The 23,108-nt window shown below is 43.0% G+C and overlaps 3 protein-coding genes across 3 annotated transcripts; 2 read left to right on the top strand and 1 right to left on the bottom strand.

The window, feature by feature from the left end:
- Positions 1–1,342: 1,342 nt before the first annotated feature.
- Positions 1,343–4,064, top strand: lsm4 (LSM4 homolog, U6 small nuclear RNA and mRNA degradation associated). Its single transcript, XM_029149160.3, has 5 exons — positions 1,343–1,521; positions 2,117–2,158; positions 2,556–2,654; positions 2,773–2,953; positions 3,153–4,064. Exons 1-5 carry the CDS (start codon positions 1,519–1,521, stop codon positions 3,275–3,277), a joined length of 450 nt encoding a protein of 149 aa, XP_029004993.1. The 5' UTR covers positions 1,343–1,518; the 3' UTR covers positions 3,278–4,064.
- Positions 4,065–9,478: 5,414 nt separating this feature from the next.
- Positions 9,479–11,479, top strand: LOC114853631 (transcription factor JunD-like). Its single transcript, XM_029147219.3, has one exon. The coding sequence runs from the start codon at positions 9,753–9,755 to the stop codon at positions 10,572–10,574; it is 822 nt and encodes a 273-aa protein (XP_029003052.1). The 5' UTR covers positions 9,479–9,752; the 3' UTR covers positions 10,575–11,479.
- An 863-nt stretch (positions 11,480–12,342) lies between these two features.
- Positions 12,343–22,813, bottom strand: rab3ab (RAB3A, member RAS oncogene family, b). Its single transcript, XM_029147220.3, has 5 exons — positions 22,682–22,813; positions 17,450–17,674; positions 15,506–15,624; positions 15,299–15,423; positions 12,343–15,171 (listed from the first exon to the last, which is right to left on the bottom strand). The coding sequence occupies exons 2-5, from the start codon at positions 17,672–17,674 to the stop codon at positions 14,981–14,983; spliced, it is 660 nt and encodes a 219-aa protein (XP_029003053.1). The 5' UTR covers positions 22,682–22,813; the 3' UTR covers positions 12,343–14,980.
- Between the last annotated feature and the right edge of the window lie 295 nt (positions 22,814–23,108).

The raw sequence follows: 23,108 nt of genomic DNA, 5'->3' as shown, positions 1-23,108 counted from the left end.
CGTCTGGAAGCCGGCTGTGAGGGGGGGGCTCTGTTGTGATTCGGGCCTCTGACCTGCTAGAGGAGCCTTACTTTGGCTCGTCCTGATGTCATGTGGTTTGCTGTGTTACACGGATGTTACCTGTCTTTACTTGTGCCTCGTGGTTCTGTCCGGTCCTTGTCCAGGTTTGTTTGCTCATTCTGTGAATCTGTGTGGTGTCTCTGTGTTCTTCGTTTAGTAGTTATTTGTTTGAGCCATTTATCCTGCTAGTGCAGTGATTTTTAGTTATCATTTCTTGTTCTTTTGGCGCATGTGAATGTTTTGTTGTTTCATTAAATCATATTGTTACTTAGTACGTGTATGGGTCATTGTGTTTGGGTTCTACTCTAAGTCTTGTTTGTCCTGTGTGTAACAATGTCAACTCATTAGTTTTGGAATCACCTATTACTACAGTATTCTAAAGTAAGGTGAATTGATGTCAATGGCCCAACATACAGTGATACAAAAAACGCCACCTTGATTTTTACCAAAGAATGAACACCGCCCATAAAAAAAAAACACCTTCAATAAAACAAAAACTGTCAATAAACCAAAAACACCATAAATACCTTCATAAACAATTATATATATATGTGCAAGTTAGACCTTGTTGATTTCCTTGGAGAAATTGTTTTCTCTGTAATTGACACACACACAAAACGAGTAGCAGCAAACTGTCATGGAATAGGGTGAAGAACCCAAACGCACAGCACTCAGAACACAGTTACAGTTTTTTATTTTTCCATTTTACAGTTTTCCATTACACTTTTTCCTAAATCTGTCCTGAATTAGTAAATTGCTCTCAGGTGACTTGACTTCCTCTAACAAAGGTGCATCTCATTAACAATCAATGGGCAAGTATATATATATATATATATGGCTGGAGCACAACACAATGTTCTATGTCTGAAAATGGTGTTCTTACACGTATTCCTATATTTGGTCCATACAACACAGAGCATCTTACAGTATCACCTTTCTAGAAACTCTCTACAGAGGTCTCATCTCTGAAGATGAGAGGGGTCGGAGTGGAGATCACCTGCCAAAGTATGTGATAGTTTGGGACAATGTGAGTTTTCATCACTCCAACATCATCATTAATGGTTATCAGGCCACAACAAGAAGCGGATAGAGTTCATCTCACCCTGCTCTCCATTCCTTCACCATATTAAGGAAGTTTGCTCTGCATGGAGATGGAATGTTTGTGACACATACCCAAATGACCCTCCTGGCTACCATGGATGCAGCGTGTGATGACATCACAGCAGACGCCTTCAGAGCACTGCGTGTACAGTTTTACAGAATATTGTCCTACAGTAAATAGATGATGGGATGAATAATTAGCTTCTGGCAGCAGAGGGCAGCATCGTATAACGCGCCGTTCAGTTTTTCACCACCGGAAACGTATTAAGCCACGAAGAAGAAAAAGACAAGGAGGCAAAGTCGTGTTAGTGAGGAGAAAGAAAGTAAAAATCCAAATCAAAAAGAGATACCATCGCAATGGTAAATATTTAACCAAAGTTTAAGTCCAATGTAACATTTGTCTTTAACATGTCCTAACAGCTTCTCTCAGTTAGCTAAAGTAGAAATGTAGTTAATGCTGCTCGGCAACGTAACGCAGACGTTAGCTAGCACAAAGCTAACAAGCCCTTACAGTACGTTAATTTATAGAGCCTTATGTAGATATACACATTGGTTCATTAGAATGTTTTTGGTTTTGAACTTAGTACTACGTACCTTCGTTGCAAGAAACGAACATATATGTAATATAAAATTAGAAAATGTCAGTCTCAGAGACGCTGCTACACGTCTCGACTTGTAGCTTTCGCTAAACTGTTGTAGCGTAACCGTAAAGTATTGGCTTCAAACTAGTGATTGTATTTGGAAGTGACAGTCGTATGCAAAGTTTCTTCAAAAGTAGGACACACGTGGATGAAGTCTGAACTTTATGGCGAATTGCGAGAAGCTGCAAATAAGCAGTTCTACCGATTACAGTGGTGGGGAAATTGGTTTCATTAGGACAGAACTTTGCTGGTTGAGTCCCACTATTTCAAAACATACTGTTCGTTTTCCTGACGGGTTTTTCCTTGTTTTGCAGCTTCCTTTGTCTCTGTTGAAAACTGCCCAGAACCATCCTATGGTGAGAAAATGTTGACGTTGATGGCAAAGGGGCTGTGTTTATCGATGCTATGTAGTAATTTAACCAGTAATTTATTAGAAACAGACAGTTAGCAAGCAATGTATAAAAATCTCGAATTAAAAGTATGTATGCATGTGTGTTTTTTTTTGACTGTGTACCCTGTGGTGCTGCACAGTCAATCATCTTTTTAGGTTGAAACGTTTCAAATGATTAAAACATTTGTGAACTTTTGTCAGACTGATGATAGTACTTGATAATTGGTAAAGCGTTTTCACCTAAAAAGAAAAAAGTCCACACCAGGCTTTATATTTCTGTTCGTTGTTTATGATATATATACCGTGAAAGAACTACCAGGTCATTTTTAGCTGTTTGTTGTTGTGTTTTTTTCTCTGCTCAGCTGGTGGAACTAAAGAATGGAGAGACATACAACGGCCATCTGGTTAGCTGTGATAACTGGATGAACATCAACCTAAGAGAAGTCATTTGCACCTCAAGGGTAATGCTGTACTTCTGCAAAATGTTTGTGTTCACATACAATGAAAGTTAAGTCTTGTTTTCACATGAATTTATCTATATCATTCATTGGAGCTCTGATAAACCCACTCCTGTCACAGGATGGAGATAAGTTCTGGAGGATGCCTGAGTGCTACATTAGAGGGAGCACCATTAAGTATCTGCGCATCCCCGATGAGATCATTGACATGGTGAAGGAGGAGGTTGTGTCAAAGGGTCGAGGGCGGGGAGGAACTCAGCAGAACAAACAGCAGGGGAAAGGGAGAGGAGGACCAGGGCGAGGTAAAGAAAAAAACATTGAGGGTTATGTGGAAGGAAACTGTTATGTCACACCAATATTAATGTAGTGCACATATTCCCCTTCATTGCCATTAGACATGACATGTTCCTAATCTGTGAGTGATTATAGACAGTAGGGGTAACTGCAGTTGTTTTTCTCAGGTGACTGCAATGTTTCTGTTTGTCTACTGTCTCCCTGTAGGTTTGTTTGGTGGTCGTGGCAGAGGAATGGGTGGCACTGGTCGGGGTCAGCAGCAGCAACAACAGCAGCAACTACAGCAGGATAAGAAACAAGGCAAACCACAGGGAATGAAGAATCAGCACTGATGATCAATGTTGTACCTTCACAATACATGCTGTCATGAGTGATAACGCCTTCAGTACATGAAGATAAAATTAACTCTAGTGTCTTCTGCTGGGATGTTTTCAAGACTGACCATTGCAGAATTTACACCAGGCGAAATTAAGAGAAGCTGTGCTTTTGCACTGAATTTTGTTTTTTAGCATCTGTAAGTTGATATTACAAATCTTCTATGACCACATCCCAGTGTATCAATCGGAGCTGACAGATTTTTCCTTCAGGATCAGTTTGCAGTATAAGGACACTGCATAGACTGCACTGCATTTTTTTAAATCAAAAACTGTGTTATTATTTCTTCAACAGTTTTCAGTCAGTTGGTACACTGGAATGAGGTTTTAACTTTTATTTTTGGTGGTTATTCGTCTGTTAACTTGGTCTCCTCAGGTGTAGTTCTCATGGTGAAGAAACTGCCCAACCCCAGCTTCTGTTGTATAAATACTGTTTTATCTTGGCTCTTTAGTTTTGTGTTGTTTGTGATGTTCTGTGATCTACAGAAATATTGTTTGTCTGCTGAGTCATATTGTCTGATCACAGCAGGTGGAATGTTAAACATTACAGTCCTCACTAATTAACACTTTGGTTAAAACATTTGTAAGACTGCATGATTATCATAATGGTGACGATAAGGATTTCAAGGAAAGTCCAATATGTCGCGTTGGTTGGGTTTTATTTTATTTTTGTAACACAAGACCAGTAATTGTAATTTATTTACATGAGAACATGAGAATAAAACAGCTTTTGTTAAGTGTTGTATTTCTTTAGTAGTGATCTTTTGATTTCCGCAGTTTGGGCCTTTTAGTCATTCGACCTGTCATGTGTTGTATTTTAAATCCCGTCTAGATCAGCTAAATGTTTTCATTGACAAGTAGTGCAACGGTTTCTTTAGAATGTTACAGTAGTACAGAATTTATTGCCAAGTGAGAAATACATAAGTGTATTTATTTTACTGAATTCTCTGCCTGTAGCGTCCCTAGTGGTTTTTCTGTGTTTTGTTCTACATGCTGCCGTTCATCATGTCTCCAGCAGCTGGCACCAGCGAGCTTTCCTCAGCCATGACATCCACTAGTCAAGTGAAAACTAATGTATTCTCTATTCGCCACTCACCACTTTCTCTTGTAACTTTGTACTTTATCCTTTAAAAATGACAAAATTTCAACCACTCCTGCACTTACACGTTCTGAGTGAGTGAACATCTGATCAGAGTAACTGTCAGGACCAGTGTTCCCCACCACTAGTGTTGGACTGGATGGAGCCAGGGTGCCCCAGTGCAGTACTGTTGCTACTAATCAGATCCAACATTTAATTGTATGCACTGCAGCTTCATTTTATTGGTTATGTGAATGTGTGAATGTGCGATGGATTTATAGACAACACTTTATTTAATAGTTTTGGCCAAGTATGTGTCATTCCCTAAACATTTATTCTGAGCTCTAAGTAATGAGAATATCTGGAGTAAAGTGTGGGAAAGAGCTGAAGATTCTTTAAAGTCATTTCCCATTTACTGGTGCTGAGTTAAACGCTACATCATCAGCGTTGGAGAAATGTGAGCAATACCTTTCATGTATGCACAACATAGATGACATTTGTGGGGGAGGAAAAGAACACTGTATTCCACTGCCTGTGAAGTCTGTGCTCGGGGAGCATGGTGAATCTTATCGCTACACTCAATTGTTGGCTGTGCTAACAGGCTTGGACTGTGTGTGTGCAGGGGTGCGTTGAGGCTAATCTCAGTGCCGGGTTATTGAGTCCTCCTCCTCTTCTTCACCACCCACACATCTCTGCCACACACACACCACTGGAGTCTCCAGCCAATCACTGGCTCTCTTCCTTTCCACTGCCTTTACCTGCGTCACTCTGTGTGTGTTGCCATGGGGATCGCTGTGGCTCTCCCCACCTCACTACCTCCACCATTGTGAGGATGAAGCTGTCTCCTTGCTGGTGATGCAGGCTGGCTGCAGACGTCATCAGTTCCCTCAGGAAGAAGGAGGCCTATTTTTACAACTGGGCACAAAGTCTCCTAGCTGCCTAACATATTTATGGAAGCGCATCTAATCCCATCCTGCCGAGAAGACATCCCTTCCCATGCTCCGCGTCTCTTTCTCTCTTTTTTTCCATTCATCTTCCATTCAGGGCACATTTCTACTCTTTAACCTGAAATGACAGCACCTTATGACTGTTTTGAGTAAGCTTGTTGCAGTATCAGGCTTAATATTCAGATCATTTTGAAACAAAAGAACAATATCAGGCTAAAAAACAAGGTAAATTACACATGTAACATTCAATTAAAATATGTTTTTCATATCATGAACGCTGACTGTTTATAGTGCATGTGTTCTCATGAATACAAACAGACACTGTGTGACTTTACAGTGTTTATGTTGTGCTGCAGGGCGTTTCAGGATGTCTGTACCTACCTCTGTTCCAGTGCTGGTCTGTCACAGTGAATCTGCGCTTGGCTTCAAATACAACAGTAAGACGTCCTTCTCTCTTTTTCCATTATCCTGTCACTGACAGGCTGCCAGTGTTTTACCATATTAGCATCTAACCAATACATAAAGCCAACCTAATTAGTCTTAGCCTGTTAATGTGATGGTTAACATAAGAGAACCTAACCTAACTGCCTATAATCATTAAACATTTGGAACCAGTTCAACCGCCTTTGTTAAGATGAACTAAGTAAAAAGATACTCAATCGATTTCAGTTTTTAATATCTTATATAAAACAATTTGATATAGAGTATTAAATTAAGAATGTTAATTGATGAAACAGTGTGTGACACATGAATACATACTGCATATATTATCTAGGGAAATGATGCCATCACACTGCATTAATACGATTTACAGACAAAGCGGTTTTGATTGCTCCACATTTTCTCCATGCGATACAGTATCCAACAGCATCAACGCATGTGTTATTCACACACGCTGGCCTGTGGGCATTTGTTTTATTCAGGTCACTTCACTTAACATTTTCTTGGATTGTAACCTGCAGAGACAGGGGGAGAAAGGAAACTCAGAAAAGATCAGGACTCCTGTTCAAAGCTACTGTATCTGTAAGTCGGCTTCATCAGCCACACACCTGCTCCGTGGCCAACCAGCAGCAGCTGCAGCAGAGTCTGTGCAGATGTGGCACCTGTTGTCCTTCCACATCAAGACACATGATAAATAATGTGAAAAAAATGTGTGAGTACGTGAAAATGTCAGGTTGTAATCTTCCCTGTTATCAGATCTACTTGAATTCCCTCGGAAAAGTGTGTTAATCAAAAATTCAAAGCTTTTATCTTTTTTTACAGTTCAAGTATAACCACAAAGATACGTGGGCTGTCTACCGTTTTGTGGTAGTTGCAGTGTGTTTACGTGGGTTGGGTTCAAACCAGCAGGTAGACACGCACACACACAGAGTTTTCACCACTTTTACGTTTCTTCTGTGATTGTGGAACTTCACCTACACTTTGAAACTACGTCATCACACCCAGTGGAGCAGGGGACCGATAAAGAATACGTGTGTGCATATACTCTGACTGGTATAAAGCTAAACCTCACAGCTTGATGCTGAAGATCTGCTGAAAGTGAAGCATGTAGAAAATCCACTTCAATCACATCAATAACCTGAAATTCACAAGGTACAAAATGTTTTTGTTTTACACCACACAACATTACACACCTGCCCTTCAATCACTGTAGCATTGCTGTTGACACAAAGACACATTGTGTTCTTAGTTTCCTTGTGTGCTTCTCTTTAATTACATTCACCTTTATTGCCAAATCAAATGGAGGAACAACAACAGAGCTCCACCTCTAAGAAAAGCAGGTCTGTAGTAAATCCAAAGGGCCTTTATATGTACACATGGAGCTTCAAATACAAAGACAACATTATTCACATGTTGCTCAATGCAGTACATAATGTTCCTGATCTTAGCTCGGGCAAAAGAGAAGTTGAACCTTTCCAAGCTGCGTGTGTTTGACAGCTCATCACGCTGTGCCTCGACTTGCAGTTTTAAACCACAGGCACTGACAAAAATTTTAATCAAGACCTGACTGTACCATTCAGCTCAAAATATATAGTTGGCATATTATCTAAAGGTAAAAAATGTGCTAGTCTTTAGTTTTGTCTACTGTCAACTAGACAGTATTTACAGGATTTACTAAGTGTCAAGAAGAAGCTGGTGCCGTTCATTGTTGATGCTGTTCTCTAAGTTAACATTTAGTCATACTGCCATATATTTGTGTTGATCTGACATTAATAGGTGAACAGGAAACTACTGTCACCTCAATCATTATTAAAACCACTGTACTCTAGTGTTTATATGATAAAGTATGCAACTTAAATTTCAAATTTGCATTATATGAATAAATTTTCTGAAAACATCAAATTTACCCAAAAAGCCATTTCCAATAGCAATGTAATGTAAAGCCAGGTGTAGAACCTAAACTATGTTAAGAACACATTAATTTGGCTTCCACCAGTTTATGTGTAATTAAAATACAAGAACAAACTACTCAGACAGAGAGAAAGGAAAAGGAAATGAGGCGTCTTTGTGACAGAGTGGCGCATCCTCCTTCGAGCGACAGGCTGCCTGTTTTTTTGGCTGCAGGCTCAGCACCCTCACTCTCGCAGCGCGGATACTCAGCTTTTAGACAAAAATATCTCTCCTCTGTTGGTTGATTCCCCTCCCACCTCCATTTCCGCCGCAGCGCTAGGAGATCTGACATCACCGGATCCGTCATGTGATCCACCCGCACAGTACTTTATTCTGATGGATGCTGACGCACATACCTCTTCTGTGTAACCCTTTATATGCCAGAAGTCTGTTTAATTAAACTGGTATACTATTAAGCCCCACACATCTTTGATTAGATTACTACATTTACAAATGGCTAAAATTCAGCAGTCAAAAAGTGTATGTATCAAGCACTGACTTTAAATGATCATCTATACAATGATAGTCTTAATTTAGTACAATTAGTCTTATTGTTATTTTTAATTTGCCAGCGAAAATGTAAAAAAAATTAATAGAACACTTTAAAAAAAAGACTTAAAAAAAATTAACCGACAGAAATCTGGTGTCAAAAATTGCACAGGAACATCATTAATGGAAAACGGAAACAGAAAATGTGCAGTTATCATGTGACTTTTTCAGTGGAAGGGCTTTGTGGTGTGTGATTCCTTTAACTCCAAAACAAAAACAGATGACTGACCATAGGAAGTGTTGACACGTGGGTTTCAGACTTAACTTCTTCAAACTTGATTCTGGAGCAATACAGGGCACAGTGTGGGCATAACACACTGCTGAGAGGATAATAACTTTTATTGTCAGTCAAACATTTGTTTCAAAAATGTAACTGTTCATGTCCAGAATTTTAAAGCAAGCTGATTGATCACACATCTTATAAACATAATAAAGACAGAATAATCCAAATTTTATTACATTAGTACTGTATGTGAATGTCTGGCAGTTATTACACACATTGACATCAAATCTCATCTCCACAGCAACAGGGAATTTATCAAAGATCCTCTATAAAGACTATGAACAACGTACCTTAATCACTGAGGAACTGAACACATTGTACAGGCTATAGAAACAGTCCATATACTCACAACATCTCTGTCTGCTGGTTTGTCTTTTTATGACTAATGTGTAAAAGAGATGGAAAATCATATGGTTGTCACCTGTGTGCCAGATACAGGATAACAAATATACGTGCAGTGTTTTGGGAAATGCCAATCTTTCATTCAGTGGTTAAGAGGAGAATCAGGCCTCCTTTCTCTAGAAAAATAAACATCCACAATAAAGGGAAAACCCAAAGACTGAGGGAGATTAGAGGGTCACAGACTTCCTGAAAACATGGACTTCCTCCGATTGGCCTCACTAAAAGGAATAGCTGACACCTCAGTCATTCTTCAGTTTTATATGTTAAATATGTTCACACAAACCCCATTTAAATAGGACAGGAAGCTTTCATGAGCAATCTATTGAGGACCTTGACCAATGAAAGGTTCATACAGCTTCATATACACTTAACGTATCTCCGATTATTGTAGTACCATTATTGCATCTGCTGTCGCTTCTTCCTGTTGTTAGGGCTACAGTCGAACTCTAAAATACGGCACAGAGTGAGCCCTCCTCCCACTTTGCCCATCTCGACTAGCTCGTCCTATTATTCAAATAAAAAAATCTGGAAAATGCAATTTCTGCCCAATGCGCGCGCCCCAGTGTGACATAATGGAACGTGCGAGACTAGAAAAGCTCGAGGCGGTGCGCGCGGGTGTCCATTACACTGAGACCCAGCTCGAGAGCAGAAGGCGGCAAACGGCATTAGAGGCGCTAAAGGTTTTTGTTTTTATAAATTACAGCGACATATTTTATATTTCAGTTCGTTTACGTGGGGTTATGGACAGAACGCCGATTTGAGGGAGTCCCGACAACGGAAATAATGATGAAGAAGGACATTAACTTAAGCCTGGCGGACGACGCAGACCTCAAACCGCACCTTCGCGACGCCGAGGGCATCCTCGGCTCCGCGGACCTGGGGCTGCTCAAACTGGCCTCGCCGGAGCTGGAGCGGCTGATCATCCAGTCCAACGGAATGGTCACCACCACGCCGACCAGCTCCCAGTTCCTCTACCCCAAGTCGGTGACGGACGAGCAGGAGTTCGCCGAGGGCTTCGTGAAGGCGCTGGAGGACTTACACAAGCAGAACCAGCTGAACGGAACCGGGCCGGCGAACGGCAGCCTGGACCTGGGCGCCAACCTCGCGCCGGTCGCCGTTCAGCCGGACCTGCCGGTGTACACGAACCTGAACAGCTACGCCAGTGGACCGCTGGGAACCACTGTCAACTACTCCACGGACACGGTTCCCTTCCCGCCTCCTCCGTCACACCATGCGGGGACGGCCCCGCCGCAGCCGGAGCTCTCTCGGGTCCAACCGCTGAAGGAGGAGCCTCAGACGGTGCCCGACGTGCAGAGCTTCGGGGACAGCCCGCCGCTGTCTCCCATCGACATGGACTCGCAGGATCGCATCAAAGCCGAGAGGAAGAGGCTCCGGAACCGCATCGCAGCCTCCAAGTGCCGGAGGCGCAAGCTGGAGCGGATCTCCAGGCTGGAGGACCGGGTCAAAACGCTGAAGAGCCAGAACACCGACCTGGCGTCCACCGCTAGCCTGCTACGGGACCAGGTGGCCCAGCTGAAGCAGAAGGTCCTGGCCCACGTCAGCAGCGGCTGCCAGCTGCTGCCGCACGAGGTTCAGGTCCACTAGTGAGCGGGATGGAGCCGCTGCCGACCAGCACATAAGCTCCGCGGACTTTGGTGTGTGCGCCCGGGACTGAAGGAACGCCTGGGACGGACCACCTTTTATCACTCGGCTGTTTTAGACGCTTTCATCGTCGGTCACATACGCGATAGCGCATAGTCTAAGGCAGAAAACGGTGTTATTGCCGTCGGTGATACCACATTGGAAGCCAATTCCTTTTAATATCCAGTTTTTGGGTTATGCCGAAATGAAGAGCGTTTTACTGTATTATGCTGTTTATATGAATTCATGGTCTGTCATTTACTGGCGTTTACTGGTGAACCAGGCAGCATGAAACTGCCCGATTTCCCAATGGGACTAGGCCATAAGCTTTTCTAATGGGGGAGAAAGGGACACTTACATGGGTATAAAGTTATGCTCAACTTATTTATCCTCATGTAAAATGTTTACAGAGCTGCTGTGTCTATATACAGAAAAGAAACCTGGACCAAACACACTTAGGTGGCAGCATTTCTACAGTAACAGCCTATGCAAATGTATGACACAGAGAGCTATACAAAACAAGTGGAGCAGTGGAGGGACAACGTCCACACATTTGATATGTAGGAGAGACATCACACATGTAACATATTGCTATAGTAACAACCTGCATGTTGTTGACAAACTCGAATGTTGCCCCACAGCTGGGTGTCAAAGGGAGCAATTAATCCATGTTTATCATCTTTAACCTGTACAAACACGTGTATTTATCTATTTTTTATTCTGGTGAGTCACTATTTCAGCGTGTTCTTGTTACATGTGAAGACTCGTAACCTTTTTTGTTGCACTGACTGTTGTTGTCACCTCTAGCCTACAGTTATTTGGCTGTGTCTTGAATTAAATGCTGCTGGCAATAAACACTGTTTCCTCTATTTTTGTCAGACGTGTCTGTCATGTTTATACACATGTGCCTGTGGTGTCAGTCAACATCAAGCCAGATGTTGGAGGTGGAGCTGTGCTGCACCTACAGGTGTCTCTGATGAAGCTTCAGTCCACTCAAACCACTGCAGCCAGTTTTAGGAGCATTGGTGAGCCACTGGTCTGAAGATGATGAAGAATCGTGCCCAGAGGCTTAGATGAGTTGTTGTATTACAGGGGGAAAGTTATTCCTCTACTGGAGCTCTAATTAGTGAGGTCAGGGTTGCGCAACGTTATCGTTTTGGCAGCATAATTTCTGCCCTCTGCAGTGTGAGAACCAGCATCATGGTGTCGTTGTGTGTCTCCTACTCCCTCTGCTGGTCAACTTAGACATTGCAAATAACTGGGGCACCAATAATTCGGAATTCATGAGGTAAAGGGTAGTAGCGAGTATGCTAATTGTGTGATGTGATTAAAGTTTATTAATATTAATATGATTAAAGCAACTTCCCAGCTGAGTAACAAACATAAATCATGTGTGTATTGTCATTTAGAAAAAATCTATCAAGTATGATGATCTCAGAAATGTAAAACATGCAAAGCATACATTTTAAAAAACAAAAATACAATATATTACTTAATTTTATGAGAGTAAATTTCAACATAAATAACAAATAAAGAGCAGTGGAGGATTTGTGTTTAGACAAATCCCGACAATTTTTTTTTTAGCCAAGTTTGCCTTAGGAAACTGAAATCCGGCTCTTGTGCACGTTTCTGGGCCTAAAACCATTTAAAAAACCAAAGTCCTTGGATGGATCACTCAAAGTCCACATCACTAGGTGGTTAAGCAAGATGATAAAGAACGAGAGGAGGCTGATTGTTAGCAACTGATTTATTCTTTACCACAAAGTACAGGTAAAAACATCCACAGCGTAGTCTCTCACCTCAATGGCCCAAACGGAGGAGAATCTGAAGAGGCAGTGACAAGACCAAACAAAGTTAACTATGTTTCTACGTGCTAGTAGAAGATCTAAAGTCGGCAGCCTCTACCAAGCTGGATGGCGTTTCTTTTTTGTGTAGATACCGTGGTGTGTATTGCTTCATAAATGAGTGACACATTCATTCACAAGCAGGCCTAGAAATGAATGCAGATACAGTACAGCATGGCTCTTTTGGGGATTTTCAGGTTTTGTTGCATTTTTTTCCATTTTTTTTGTTGCAAGCCTGAGTTGATACGACACAATCCACACATAAGACTCAAAGGTAGAATATTTACAGGTCTGGTTTATATAGAGAGGAAGACATATTAGAAAGGAGAACAGTTTAAAAGTTTTGGATTTGACCAAAAAGGAAACAGTCACATTAGTAAGAAGTAACACGTATGCAGGACTGAAATCATCTCCCAGGTTCGAAGTGATAGTTCCTGTCTAAATGATCCCTCGCTACACGTTCAGCCAGATATGCTTTAGTCAAAGTCTCAAAGTGACTGAAATCTTCATAAGGAAAACGGCATTTGGAACGTTCAGATTGCATAACACGCCAGCAAACCTTGAGTAAAAATCAACATGCAGTTATGGGGCCACTTCAGCCCACAACGGAGCACATATTGTTATTTACAACGTCAAACTCAAAAGCGCCAACACTGCTCCTTCTGGAATCGCACAGCAAACGCAGCTGCTTCCACTGCATCCTTTGGTGAAGTACAACGGCACAATAGCTGGCAAACCTACTGTTGGAGATGTTTTAATACACGTGCACAGATGCTTCCAGCGTCTGAGACAGAGAGCGAGTTCATGAGTTCATAGAAATGTGACGCATGAAAACATAACCCGTGCTGCGGTCTGTGGGAACCTTATTTAGCCTCCAGCTGTTTGACTTAATGGTGCTGCCAACCAGCCAATATCTGAGCGTTAGACAAACCACTGCACACAAGCAGCCAAATACAGTGTCCACAAGCACCTGGGAGCATCTCATGAAGGTCTCCCTATGAGCCGCTCTGGCTGGTGAACAGAGGAACGTCTGTCAGTGCAACACATGTGCCAACAGCAGCCCTCCCTGCAGGCCTGGAGCCTTCAGTGCAACCTGCATTCACCACTGAAGCAGATGTAGTAATCATTATGGTCGTCCAGGCACTGGACAGCATATCTACCATCAGGTCGATCTCTGCTCCTCTGCAGCTGTCTGTTGATATAACTTTATTTTGAAGGAACAGCCATTGTTGTGCAGGGTTCACATCACGCTGAATGAGTCTAGCTGGTTAGTGTTTGTGCCGCATAACAGCAGCAAACAACGATGTCACCTTATCCTTTCTATGTTTCCTCTCTCTCCATTGGGTTAAACTGTCACAATAAATCAAAATACCAGAGCAATCGATCAGGAGAAATGTCTGAATGACTAACAGGAAATCTTCACATTTTCCATGGTTCCATTCAGGAAAATAATGACTTTAGATTTCAAAAGACTCAGACCTTTTGATTGTGTTGAAAAACTCCTGATGTCAGAAAGAAAGAAGGTGTCTCCAGTGAGTGCCTTCTTTCCACCACTGTGTTTAAAGGGCCATTTTGCTGCATTTCCTTACCAGGAAGCATGATTTTCTGACTTTTTGACTTTCTGCATCACTAGAAAGCAGCACGAAACCGGCAAAATAGAGCAAACGGAGAAATGGAGTCTCTCACACACACACACACACACACACACACACACACACACACACACACACACACACACACACACACACACACACACACACACACACACACACACACACACACACACACACACAAATCCCACAGCATAGACCGTTTATATTTTATACTACTATCATAGAACTTCATTCGTTTTAAATTCATTACCAGAAATGCATACTTGTAGGTCTTATATATTGCACAACATGTATATGTACATTTAAAATAAATATCATTAAATAAAATGTCTCTATCTCTGTCTTGTTCATATTTTCCACAGTCAGTGTTATATATCAAGAATAAAAAAGAAAAAAAATTAAATAAAAAAGGAAATAAACAAAGCAAAGTAAAGGAGATGAGCTATGAACAACAATAATGCGTTAGACACCAGGTGAGACCAGACATCATTATGGAGCAGCTGGGTCACCACTGGGTCCCACTGCAACCTCCTCCACAATGTAAGAGACTGGGCATGAAACAAAGTACTGTAAACATCTGAAGGATTTAAATGGCACTGGAGATGACGCCGCCAAATCCTTCCTGTAACACCACACTGAGGCGAGGAGACAACAGAAGAGAGGTTGGGAACGTTCAAGAACCTGGCCTGCAAAGAGCCTGAAACACTTGGGTTGAACTGAGCTCGCTCAGACACGGATTCTTTAGCATCTCGGGCGATTTCAGACACTTTCCAGCCCGGTTCTTGTGATCATCAGCCAATGATCCACGTAGGTGACAGAAAGAACAGGAAAGGAGGACAAAGGGGCGATGGAACATGGACCAGCGGCCCAGGGTGCGGCCGGGGGAGACGGAGGTTCAGGGGAGGAGCCAGCTTTAACATGCACAGTCCTGGTGAGGTGGAGCAGGCTGCTCTGTCAGCTGGGGCCCCTGTTTGGCCCCTGTGACGGCGGGATCTCCTGCGTCCAGGCTCTCAGACATCTTTTCGCAGATGATATCAACCAGACGCTCGAAGGTCTGCTTCACGTTGATGTTGTCCTTCGCGCTGGCCTCGAAAAACTCAAAACCTTGAGAGGAAATAGATGACGTGTTGAATGAGCAACAAAGCAAAAAAGCAAATTGTCAAGACAGTATTATACTGAGGTGACATCATTTGTCCTCGTGGGCTGAACTTCGCCACACATGTGAACTCACCGAGGTGCTCAGAGAGCTGGCGGCCTCTCTCTCCGCCCACCACTCGCTCGTCCTCCATGTCACACTTGTTTCCGACCAGCAGCACCTGGGCGTTGTCCCACGAGTACGTCTTAATCTGGGTCGACCTGGGGAACCAACACATCAGACAGGTCAGACAGGAGGCCCCGAGGCTGTGATCACCTGACGTCTGCATGACCAACCACGCACCAGTCCTGCACGGCGTTAAAGGACTCCTCGTTGGTGATGTCATACATGAGGATGAAGCCCATGGCTCCTCGGTAGTAGGCTGTGGTGATGGTGCGGTACCGCTCCTGACCTGCCGTGTCCTGGAGGAGACGGAAGCAGCACACCGGTCACATTAGTAGTTCAATGAACCGCTGTGAGCGATTCATCTATTAGTTAAGACCTGATGCAAAGATGGTTTTATACTAATACTGATCCACAGAGACAAGCCTGCGGCGTTGTGTCTACGCTGTGGAGCTCTGGCCACAGACTCCAGTCATTTTGAATGTCAGTGCTACGCCCTAATGAACGCTCAAGGCATTAAAGCTCTGAGTTTCTGACACCAAACACTCTGAGAACACAATCTGTCCCCGGGCCGAGCTGCTCCGGGTCCAACAGCATCAGACTGCTGTTAATGTGAGGACTCACATCCGTCATTCAGGCTGGATTAAGATGAGCAGGTACAGCTGCTGCATCTGTCAACTCAGGGAACAGATGCCTCGTGCCTTGATGTTCATTGTTTATGGGATGTAGATAATGGATGTAGGTTCTTATGGGAAGAATCAGTCATTTTGTATAGTACATTGTACACAGATGCACATATGTACAGTACCTATGAGCGTTGAGCAATGACTGTGAATTAACCATGCAGCCATTTAATATTTACATGATTTGAGCAGTGGTATTTGTGTATTTGTATTTGGCTTTCGCTCTAAGCGTCTCTCCGTACGGAGGTTAGAATGGAGTCTAACTACTCAGCCCATCGCCGCAGCCTGCTCAGGATGAGAGCAGCATCTCTACGCCTGAAATGTCAGAGTAGGAAGAACTGAGTGCTGTTATATAACAAGCACTGTGGAGTTCACATCTTTGTGTTCGCGCTTGAGCTCTGAAAGCTGAAAACGCTTCCACTGCAGTCCGACATCGCGTCCATACTGTAAAAAAGGATCCAAGCCTGCAGGAACGTTTGCTGCTCTTATGATGACACCACATACAGTAAATCAATGGGGGAGGAGAGCAGAGCTAGCATTTGTATATCTGCTCTTACTAGAGACTCTGAGATGCCAAGAAATGGCGGATCGAGGTTTTATGCGTGTGGTGTGTGAAAGTGTGTACTTGTGTGAGAGGAGGGCAGCACAGCTACTCTGGGAGATGTGTAGTAATGGGGGAGGGGAGAGCGGAGCCGACTCATCTGTTTCTGCTGCTCTGATTGGTCGACTGCGTCCTCCTCACTAGAGGCAAGTTCTGGTGAAGGCTGACAACAGAGGCAGCACACACGCACACACACACACACACACACACACACACACACACACACACACACACACACACACACACACACACACACACACACACACACACACACACACACACACACACAGAGAGCTCTGCTCACAGCTCAGTCTGTGGAGATGAGGCTGAAGATGCTCACCCGATCCCTCAGCATGATTTGAATTGCTCTGTTTAATATGACACTTGTTTGCATGATATAACTGCATCATTGGCAGTATCTCTCACTTCCCATGATGAATGAAAGGTGCAACACTGTTGCTGTTTAATCATTGAATAAGCAGGTCGTGGATGTGTCCAGACGGACCCAAGGATTCGCTTTGCGCCTCTGGGGACTCTATTTGTGCAAATATCCTGACACCTTCAGGAAGCCTCTCTTCACACTGATCAAGCATGAACATACAAGCACTCTGTCACTGTCTAGAGATTCAGTCCAGGGGCAGCATAGAGTCAGCCGGATGAAGGTTTTATGCTTACGTCAGCCAAGCGTGTCTCAAATCCATCCCGCATGCTAATCACAAGCAGGTTTTACACCACTCATGCATTTATGATGCTCACGCTCTCTTTACTTCTACGGCACACATCCCAATGTAATACTGTGTAATTACAAATGTTTACCCACTTTAGCTCCTTCCATCTTACCCAGATCTGTAGTTTGATCCTCTTGTCGTTCCTGTAGATCGTCTTCACCTTGAAGTCGATGCCCACGGTGCTGACAAACGCTGGCGTGAAGGAGTCGTCAGCGTAGCGGAACAAGAAGGACGTCTTCCCCACGCTGCTGTTGCCAATGATGAGGATCTTGAACATATAGTCGAAGTTCTGGTCCGAAGACTCCTTCTGCCCGTAGGTCGCTGTTGCCGAGGCCATCTGTGGACACAGAGAATCACAACCTTAAACCGGAGCTGGAGCCATGCGGCTCTGAAGGTTTCAGGCAGGTAACAAATAAGGTAAACTCAATATAAACTATAAAGTGGAAGCACAGAAGAAGCGGAGGCGTTTCCACAGAAGATGGGCTTCTGTCAGCGTCTGCCAGACACAGAGTAACCGATGACACTAAAACTGCACACGTTCATGGTGATTAATCAAAGCAGCACATTCAAATGTCGGGAGAAGGCAGAAAATCCATTTGAGGTTTCGTTCTCAGTCAATATGGTTGGAGAATCATTCAGTGTGAGACACGCAGGCACAGGTGGAGTCCGGCAAACACTGCTGATGGCTCACTGGAGCCAGCAGTGTCATGCTTACAGCTAGAGTTACAGAGGGGAAAGACGTAGCCTGACAATTACACCGACAATGACACCGCTAAGGAGTGAGCGGGAATTTTAGATTTGGTCTCTTACGCCCTCAAACAAACGTGTTTGGACATAAGGAGTCTCTGCATGCAGCAGACAGCTACAGTACCGCTGGGCCCAGATCAGCCCGGTGGGGACTGGACTGGTGACGGGGCCGGACTCTGTGCATCGTGCTCTATATTCAGACTGTTGTCTCCACTGGGCTGCGGTGGAACACTAGAACGGGGAATAAAGTGCAAACAAAACAACTGCACCCTCCTCACGCTGCTGCTCGATCAGTTTACACGACGGAACGGAGAGATGCTCGCTAAATAATGTAGCAGCACTGACCCTTCCTCAACACATCAGCGGGTTTCTAACAAAAGGAGGAGGGATGTGAGTTGAGGTTATCACCAAACCAGCCTCAGGTGCGGCAGCTTTAAGAAAGGCTCCGAAATGAAAGGTTTGGCTTATTTTAGCTCTTACGTTTGTGTAAACTCACTTTGAAGGTTTCTTCGAGCTTCATCATGGTTGTCAGTGTGTGTTTAGCTGGCGTCAACCTCACAAATCTGCAGCCTGGAGCAGCCACATAAAGCTGTCAACAGTATAATCCTGACAGATCACCACCAGGAGAGCAGCGGTGCCAATAACGTGTCTGCAGATGCTGACTGCGAGGATCACGGAGGCTCGTCGCAGCGCTGCTGGTGCTGCTGCTGCTTTAATCGGGGGCAGGAGGTAGTACAGTGGTGAGAACAGATCGCCAGCAGCAGGGCAAGATCCCAATAGAATAACATTACTGTCGAAATGTTGAATTGTACTTAGTTTAATGTAAGTGGGAGCGGTGCTGCTGTACTCCTGCCAGATGAATAACTGCAGTGAGTGTTATTCAAACCTGTGATCTACGGTACAGGTACCGTCATTCACTAATGACTATAAATCTGTAAGTGAACGTGTGTGTAACCTTCTGGCACAGACAGCACACTTGGTCACACTCTGTGTGTGGTGTTCAATTCCCTCTTCGGCTGCTTTATAAAAAATGTATCTGCTCATGTTACTGTTGGGCCAAACAGATACAGCAGATCTTTCAGCCAATCGATGAGTTTATCTGAGCTGAATCAGCCGTGAACAGAGATTGCTATCTATCTATAGCTCATTACCAAGGCCACCTTTTAAACCAAGATGTAAGATTTTACACTCAGCTTAGATTTAATGTTCCTCTAAAGGCTGTAATGACCTGCTTAGGACCCAATAAATGTCTCATAATAACTGCTGAATGAGGAAAATTGCTCAGAGAAAGATTTTCTCTGCCAACCGTTCACCTATTGTGGAATATTTTCTCCCACTTTTAGCACTGGTGTTTAAAACGAGCATAGGTTTGCAAAGCCCTCGTTTAACATCACAACGTAAATCATTAGAGCAACATTAGGAAGATGTGCACAGGGCTGTGCTGGCTGTCAGAGCAGGCTGTTAGGCATCGGCAGTATGTGACGCTGCAGTGAGATTACTCCAGCTCTGTGCTCTAGATTAGCTGTGGAGAACGCAGAGGGCTTAAACATCACTAAATGCTAATTTGATAAAGAAGATTACAGACTGAGGCCACTTCGCATAATCTCAGAGTAATTACTAAGTTCTCTTTATGCAGCTGCTCTCAGGCTGTAGGATGCTGCTGCAGTGGCGTCCATCTGGCTTACAATAACCAAGAAAGCTACTGTACAGGTCTGGTGCTGCGACACTGTGAAAGAGAACATAACAGTGTTTGAATGGAAGATTAAAAAGGCCCCAGAGACATTTGAGCTGCTGACCCCAGGTTATAGTAAAAGACCAGTGCTCTGACATCTGACATGATGTGAAGTCCACCACTTCATTATTTGTGCTGTCCAGTTACAACAGGAAAAATACCCCCATTGTCCAATATGGAATAAATATATATTTTAGGGCAGCAACATTATAGTTTGTGTTTGAAAGTCATATTTCAAAATTTATATGATCCTCGTTGAGATTTTAACATTATATGAACATACACAGTATACAGTATCTTTGTATTATATCTAAAGATCCTGAAGCAGCAACACTGCAAATGCAAAATACCAGTTTTTCTAAAAATTGACTTCAAAGTCTTCTTACATTTAAATTTACCTTCAGTACAGTAATTCCCACCCAGCAACATCAAGAGGGGTGGGTCTCATCTGCTTTACTGCAAAGCTCAATGAATGTACACAGCCCTTTAGTTTACAAGCCACATTTGGAGAGAGGTTTTTAAAATTCTAATTCAATCATGACTAAGAGTTGAGAGTTTCAGCGCTGGACGATGATCTCATCAAGCTCCTCTCTAAACCTGTCACCTAAAGGAGATTGACGTCCTATAGGAAGTGGATTGATCCAGATCTAAGTGCTACTGCTGCTGCTCGTCTGACTCATTTAATCAGAATTGGCTGGCTTCCTGCAGACTGACAGCTAAACCTCAGCTGATCCCAGATCACCCAAACACCTTCCTTCTTAAACACACTTAGTTAGAAGCCCAATGAGATGGCTGCAGCAAATATCTTACTAGTGGGAGTAAGATTCAATGTATTAAATGTCCCTAAAGGCATATGTGGTAGAGTATTTAGAACCAAAATCCACAGGTCTGACCTTAGAGAAAAAAATAGCTGAGAAATGGGTTTGTAATCAGTATGAAGTACAAACTAGGTAGAGTTCATTAAACAGTGACGTGAAGGTACCTTGATAATGCCACATCAGGGGCTGATCTCATCCTCTCTCCTAAATTGTGAGGACATTAAAGAATGTTTCTGATTTCTGATTTACTGATGAAACAACAGCCTGACTAAAATGCAACTGGGCTCAGAGCTACATATTTGCAGCAAAGCTTCACATTTAAGGGCAGAAAAAATTTTGAGAGATCTAAAATACCTTATGAACTTAGCAGTCATTTGACCTTTGACCTCAAATAGATTGCTGGTGTTGCAACTTTCCTAACCAGGACTAACCAGCCTTGTGTGCTGCGCAATGACTAGCCATTTACTACAACAGCAGTGGTGCTATGCAGCTGCTATCCTGCTCCCAGGTCGCCCTGAGACGGCATTTTCCCCCTTTCCTCCAATCACGTGCCTCTTTTTCCAGGAAGCACGGGGATGCAGCTGAGAGGAGGAGAACCTAAAAATAGCATCTCTTCATTTCTCCCACAGCAAACATAAAGCAGAGAGGGAAGCAGTCAGGATGAAGGAGATGCTTCTATATGCAAAGGTCTGGGGTGAATGAAGGTCAGTTTACTGCAGATCCAATTTATGTTGACTTCTTCTGTACTTGCAGTCAGTTGTTATTTATAGGTTAAAAATAAATGTTCATAAATCTGTTATTAAAATGCTGAATTTATTTTTTATGTCAACATTTTACTTTTCAGTGATACCTAACATTTGGTACTGTAAGGTTATAGAACTTAAATGGCAGTAATGAAGTTAAAAGCTGTTGATATTTTCCTATGTGTGTGAAAGTCGCTCCAGCTGCTAGAGGATGAGAGAGTTCTCTGTTTCACTGGTAGCATGAAATGTCTACAAGCAAAATGTCTTGAATCTCCCATCATTTCATTACTGCGATCCACTGCGTCTGCTTCTGTTTGCTACTGTAGTCTGTACCATTGCTTGTCAAAAGCGATGTGAATGGTCATGTGTTTTTCTGGGAGAAACAGCAGATGCATCACTTTTGCCTTCAGGTCTGTCTTCAAGCACTCTGTCAGTGGAGTAAATGAAGAAGAAATGCAGATGTGACTGGCTGACAGTGAGCTCAGACTCCCAATTACAGTCAAAAATCTTAGATGCAATATGGACAAATATCCACGTGGGCACAAACAGGTCAACGGCCCATCAGCCCCTCCTCTACTGTACAGTACACCAGCAAGATGGTGCCAGACAGTCGTTACTGTAGATTCTTTGTGGCACTTATTGGTCATTTTTAGTTTCATCCTCATCATCCTCATCATCATCGTCTTATTCTTTTTGCTTTGCATCCTTTAACAGAGGGAACAACCAATATTTTGGATTATGTTTACATGTATAGATCCGCTTAAGAAAATATTACATTCTCTCCTACTCAAATACATTCATTAGCCTATTTTTAGCTCAATGGACAAACCACGTTAAGATTCACACACAATTAATTCAAACACCCTAACATTAATGAATGGTAATTGACGGATAATTGTAGGCTACTGTTAATTGTCTATATTTCAGTGGTTGAATTGTGTGAACTGAAGTGTTTGCTCTGTTGTTCAGACCGATATTCTCGATTTGAACCATCGGACGGAGTAAAACGCCTTTTTCTGCAGGACAGGCCCTCAGGCCGGGCGGACATCCACACCGGCGGCGGCACAGCTCGCGTCCAACCTCCGCACGGCACCAATAAATACGCATTTCCCCGTTCATGGTGCTTTTAGGATTTCACAATGAAACAGCTGTTCTTGAGCATCGTATGTAAAATGTAGTCCAATCTGACATCCTTTAGCTCAGCTGGAATTGAATCATACGGCTCATCGAACGCGCATAAAGGACCCAGTAGATTAAATATAAGATTGTACAATAGAACCGATTAATAAAGACAAAAATCCTACCTTTACAGATTTCTGTCTTGCCGCTGTCCACCGCTTCCAGCACCCGCAGAAAACACCTCTACTGTCAAGTGAGAAATGTTTTTCAACAGGACCTCCGGAGAGGCATTCCAAAATAAAAGATTTAATGATTATAAAAAAAGCGCTGATACAAGATGCTTGTACATAACATCCACTTGAATGAACATAGGTTTTCTGGACACACCTTTATTTAGCTGTAAATTATTAATCTAGTATTAATCTAATCTACATGGCATTTAAACAAATATGTAGTAATGTTAAACGCCATAACTCCAAAAATGTAGCATGGCTTATAAACATGACCATCGTGTTAAAGAATTAACAACAAAAGCCTGATGTGACTGCACTAAGTGTTTTATTTTGAAAGAAAATAATTTCTGTTTTAGTGTAGAACTGCCATCTTTACGCA

This window comes from Betta splendens, chromosome 4 (assembly GCF_900634795.4).
Source record: "Betta splendens chromosome 4, fBetSpl5.4, whole genome shotgun sequence".
Lineage (NCBI taxonomy): Eukaryota > Metazoa > Chordata > Actinopteri > Anabantiformes > Osphronemidae > Betta > Betta splendens.
The sequence above is the reverse complement of the archived record's forward strand: the minus strand, read 5'-3'. Positions and strand labels throughout refer to the sequence as shown.

What these genes read in the sequence shown, in the direction of transcription:
- rab3ab (XM_029147220.3), bottom strand. Translation starts at nt 17,674, where the DNA reads ATGGCCTCGGCAACAGCGACCTACGGGCAGAAGGAGTCTTCGGACCAG. An exon ending in GGATCAAACTACAGATCTGG is followed by an intron (nt 15,625 to 17,449) that starts GTAAGATGGAAG and finishes CGTCTCCTCCAG; the next exon opens with GACACGGCAGGTCAGGAGCG. An exon ending in TTTAACGCCGTGCAGGACTG is followed by an intron (nt 15,424 to 15,505) that starts GTGCGTGGTTGG and finishes TTGGTTCCCCAG; the next exon opens with GTCGACCCAGATTAAGACGT.
- lsm4 (XM_029149160.3), top strand. An exon ending in AAGTCATTTGCACCTCAAGG is followed by an intron (nt 2,655 to 2,772) that starts GTAATGCTGTAC and finishes CTCCTGTCACAG; the next exon opens with GATGGAGATAAGTTCTGGAG. An exon ending in GAGAGGAGGACCAGGGCGAG is followed by an intron (nt 2,954 to 3,152) that starts GTAAAGAAAAAA and finishes GTCTCCCTGTAG; the next exon opens with GTTTGTTTGGTGGTCGTGGC.
- LOC114853631 (XM_029147219.3), top strand. Translation starts at nt 9,753, where the DNA reads ATGATGAAGAAGGACATTAACTTAAGCCTGGCGGACGACGCAGACCTC.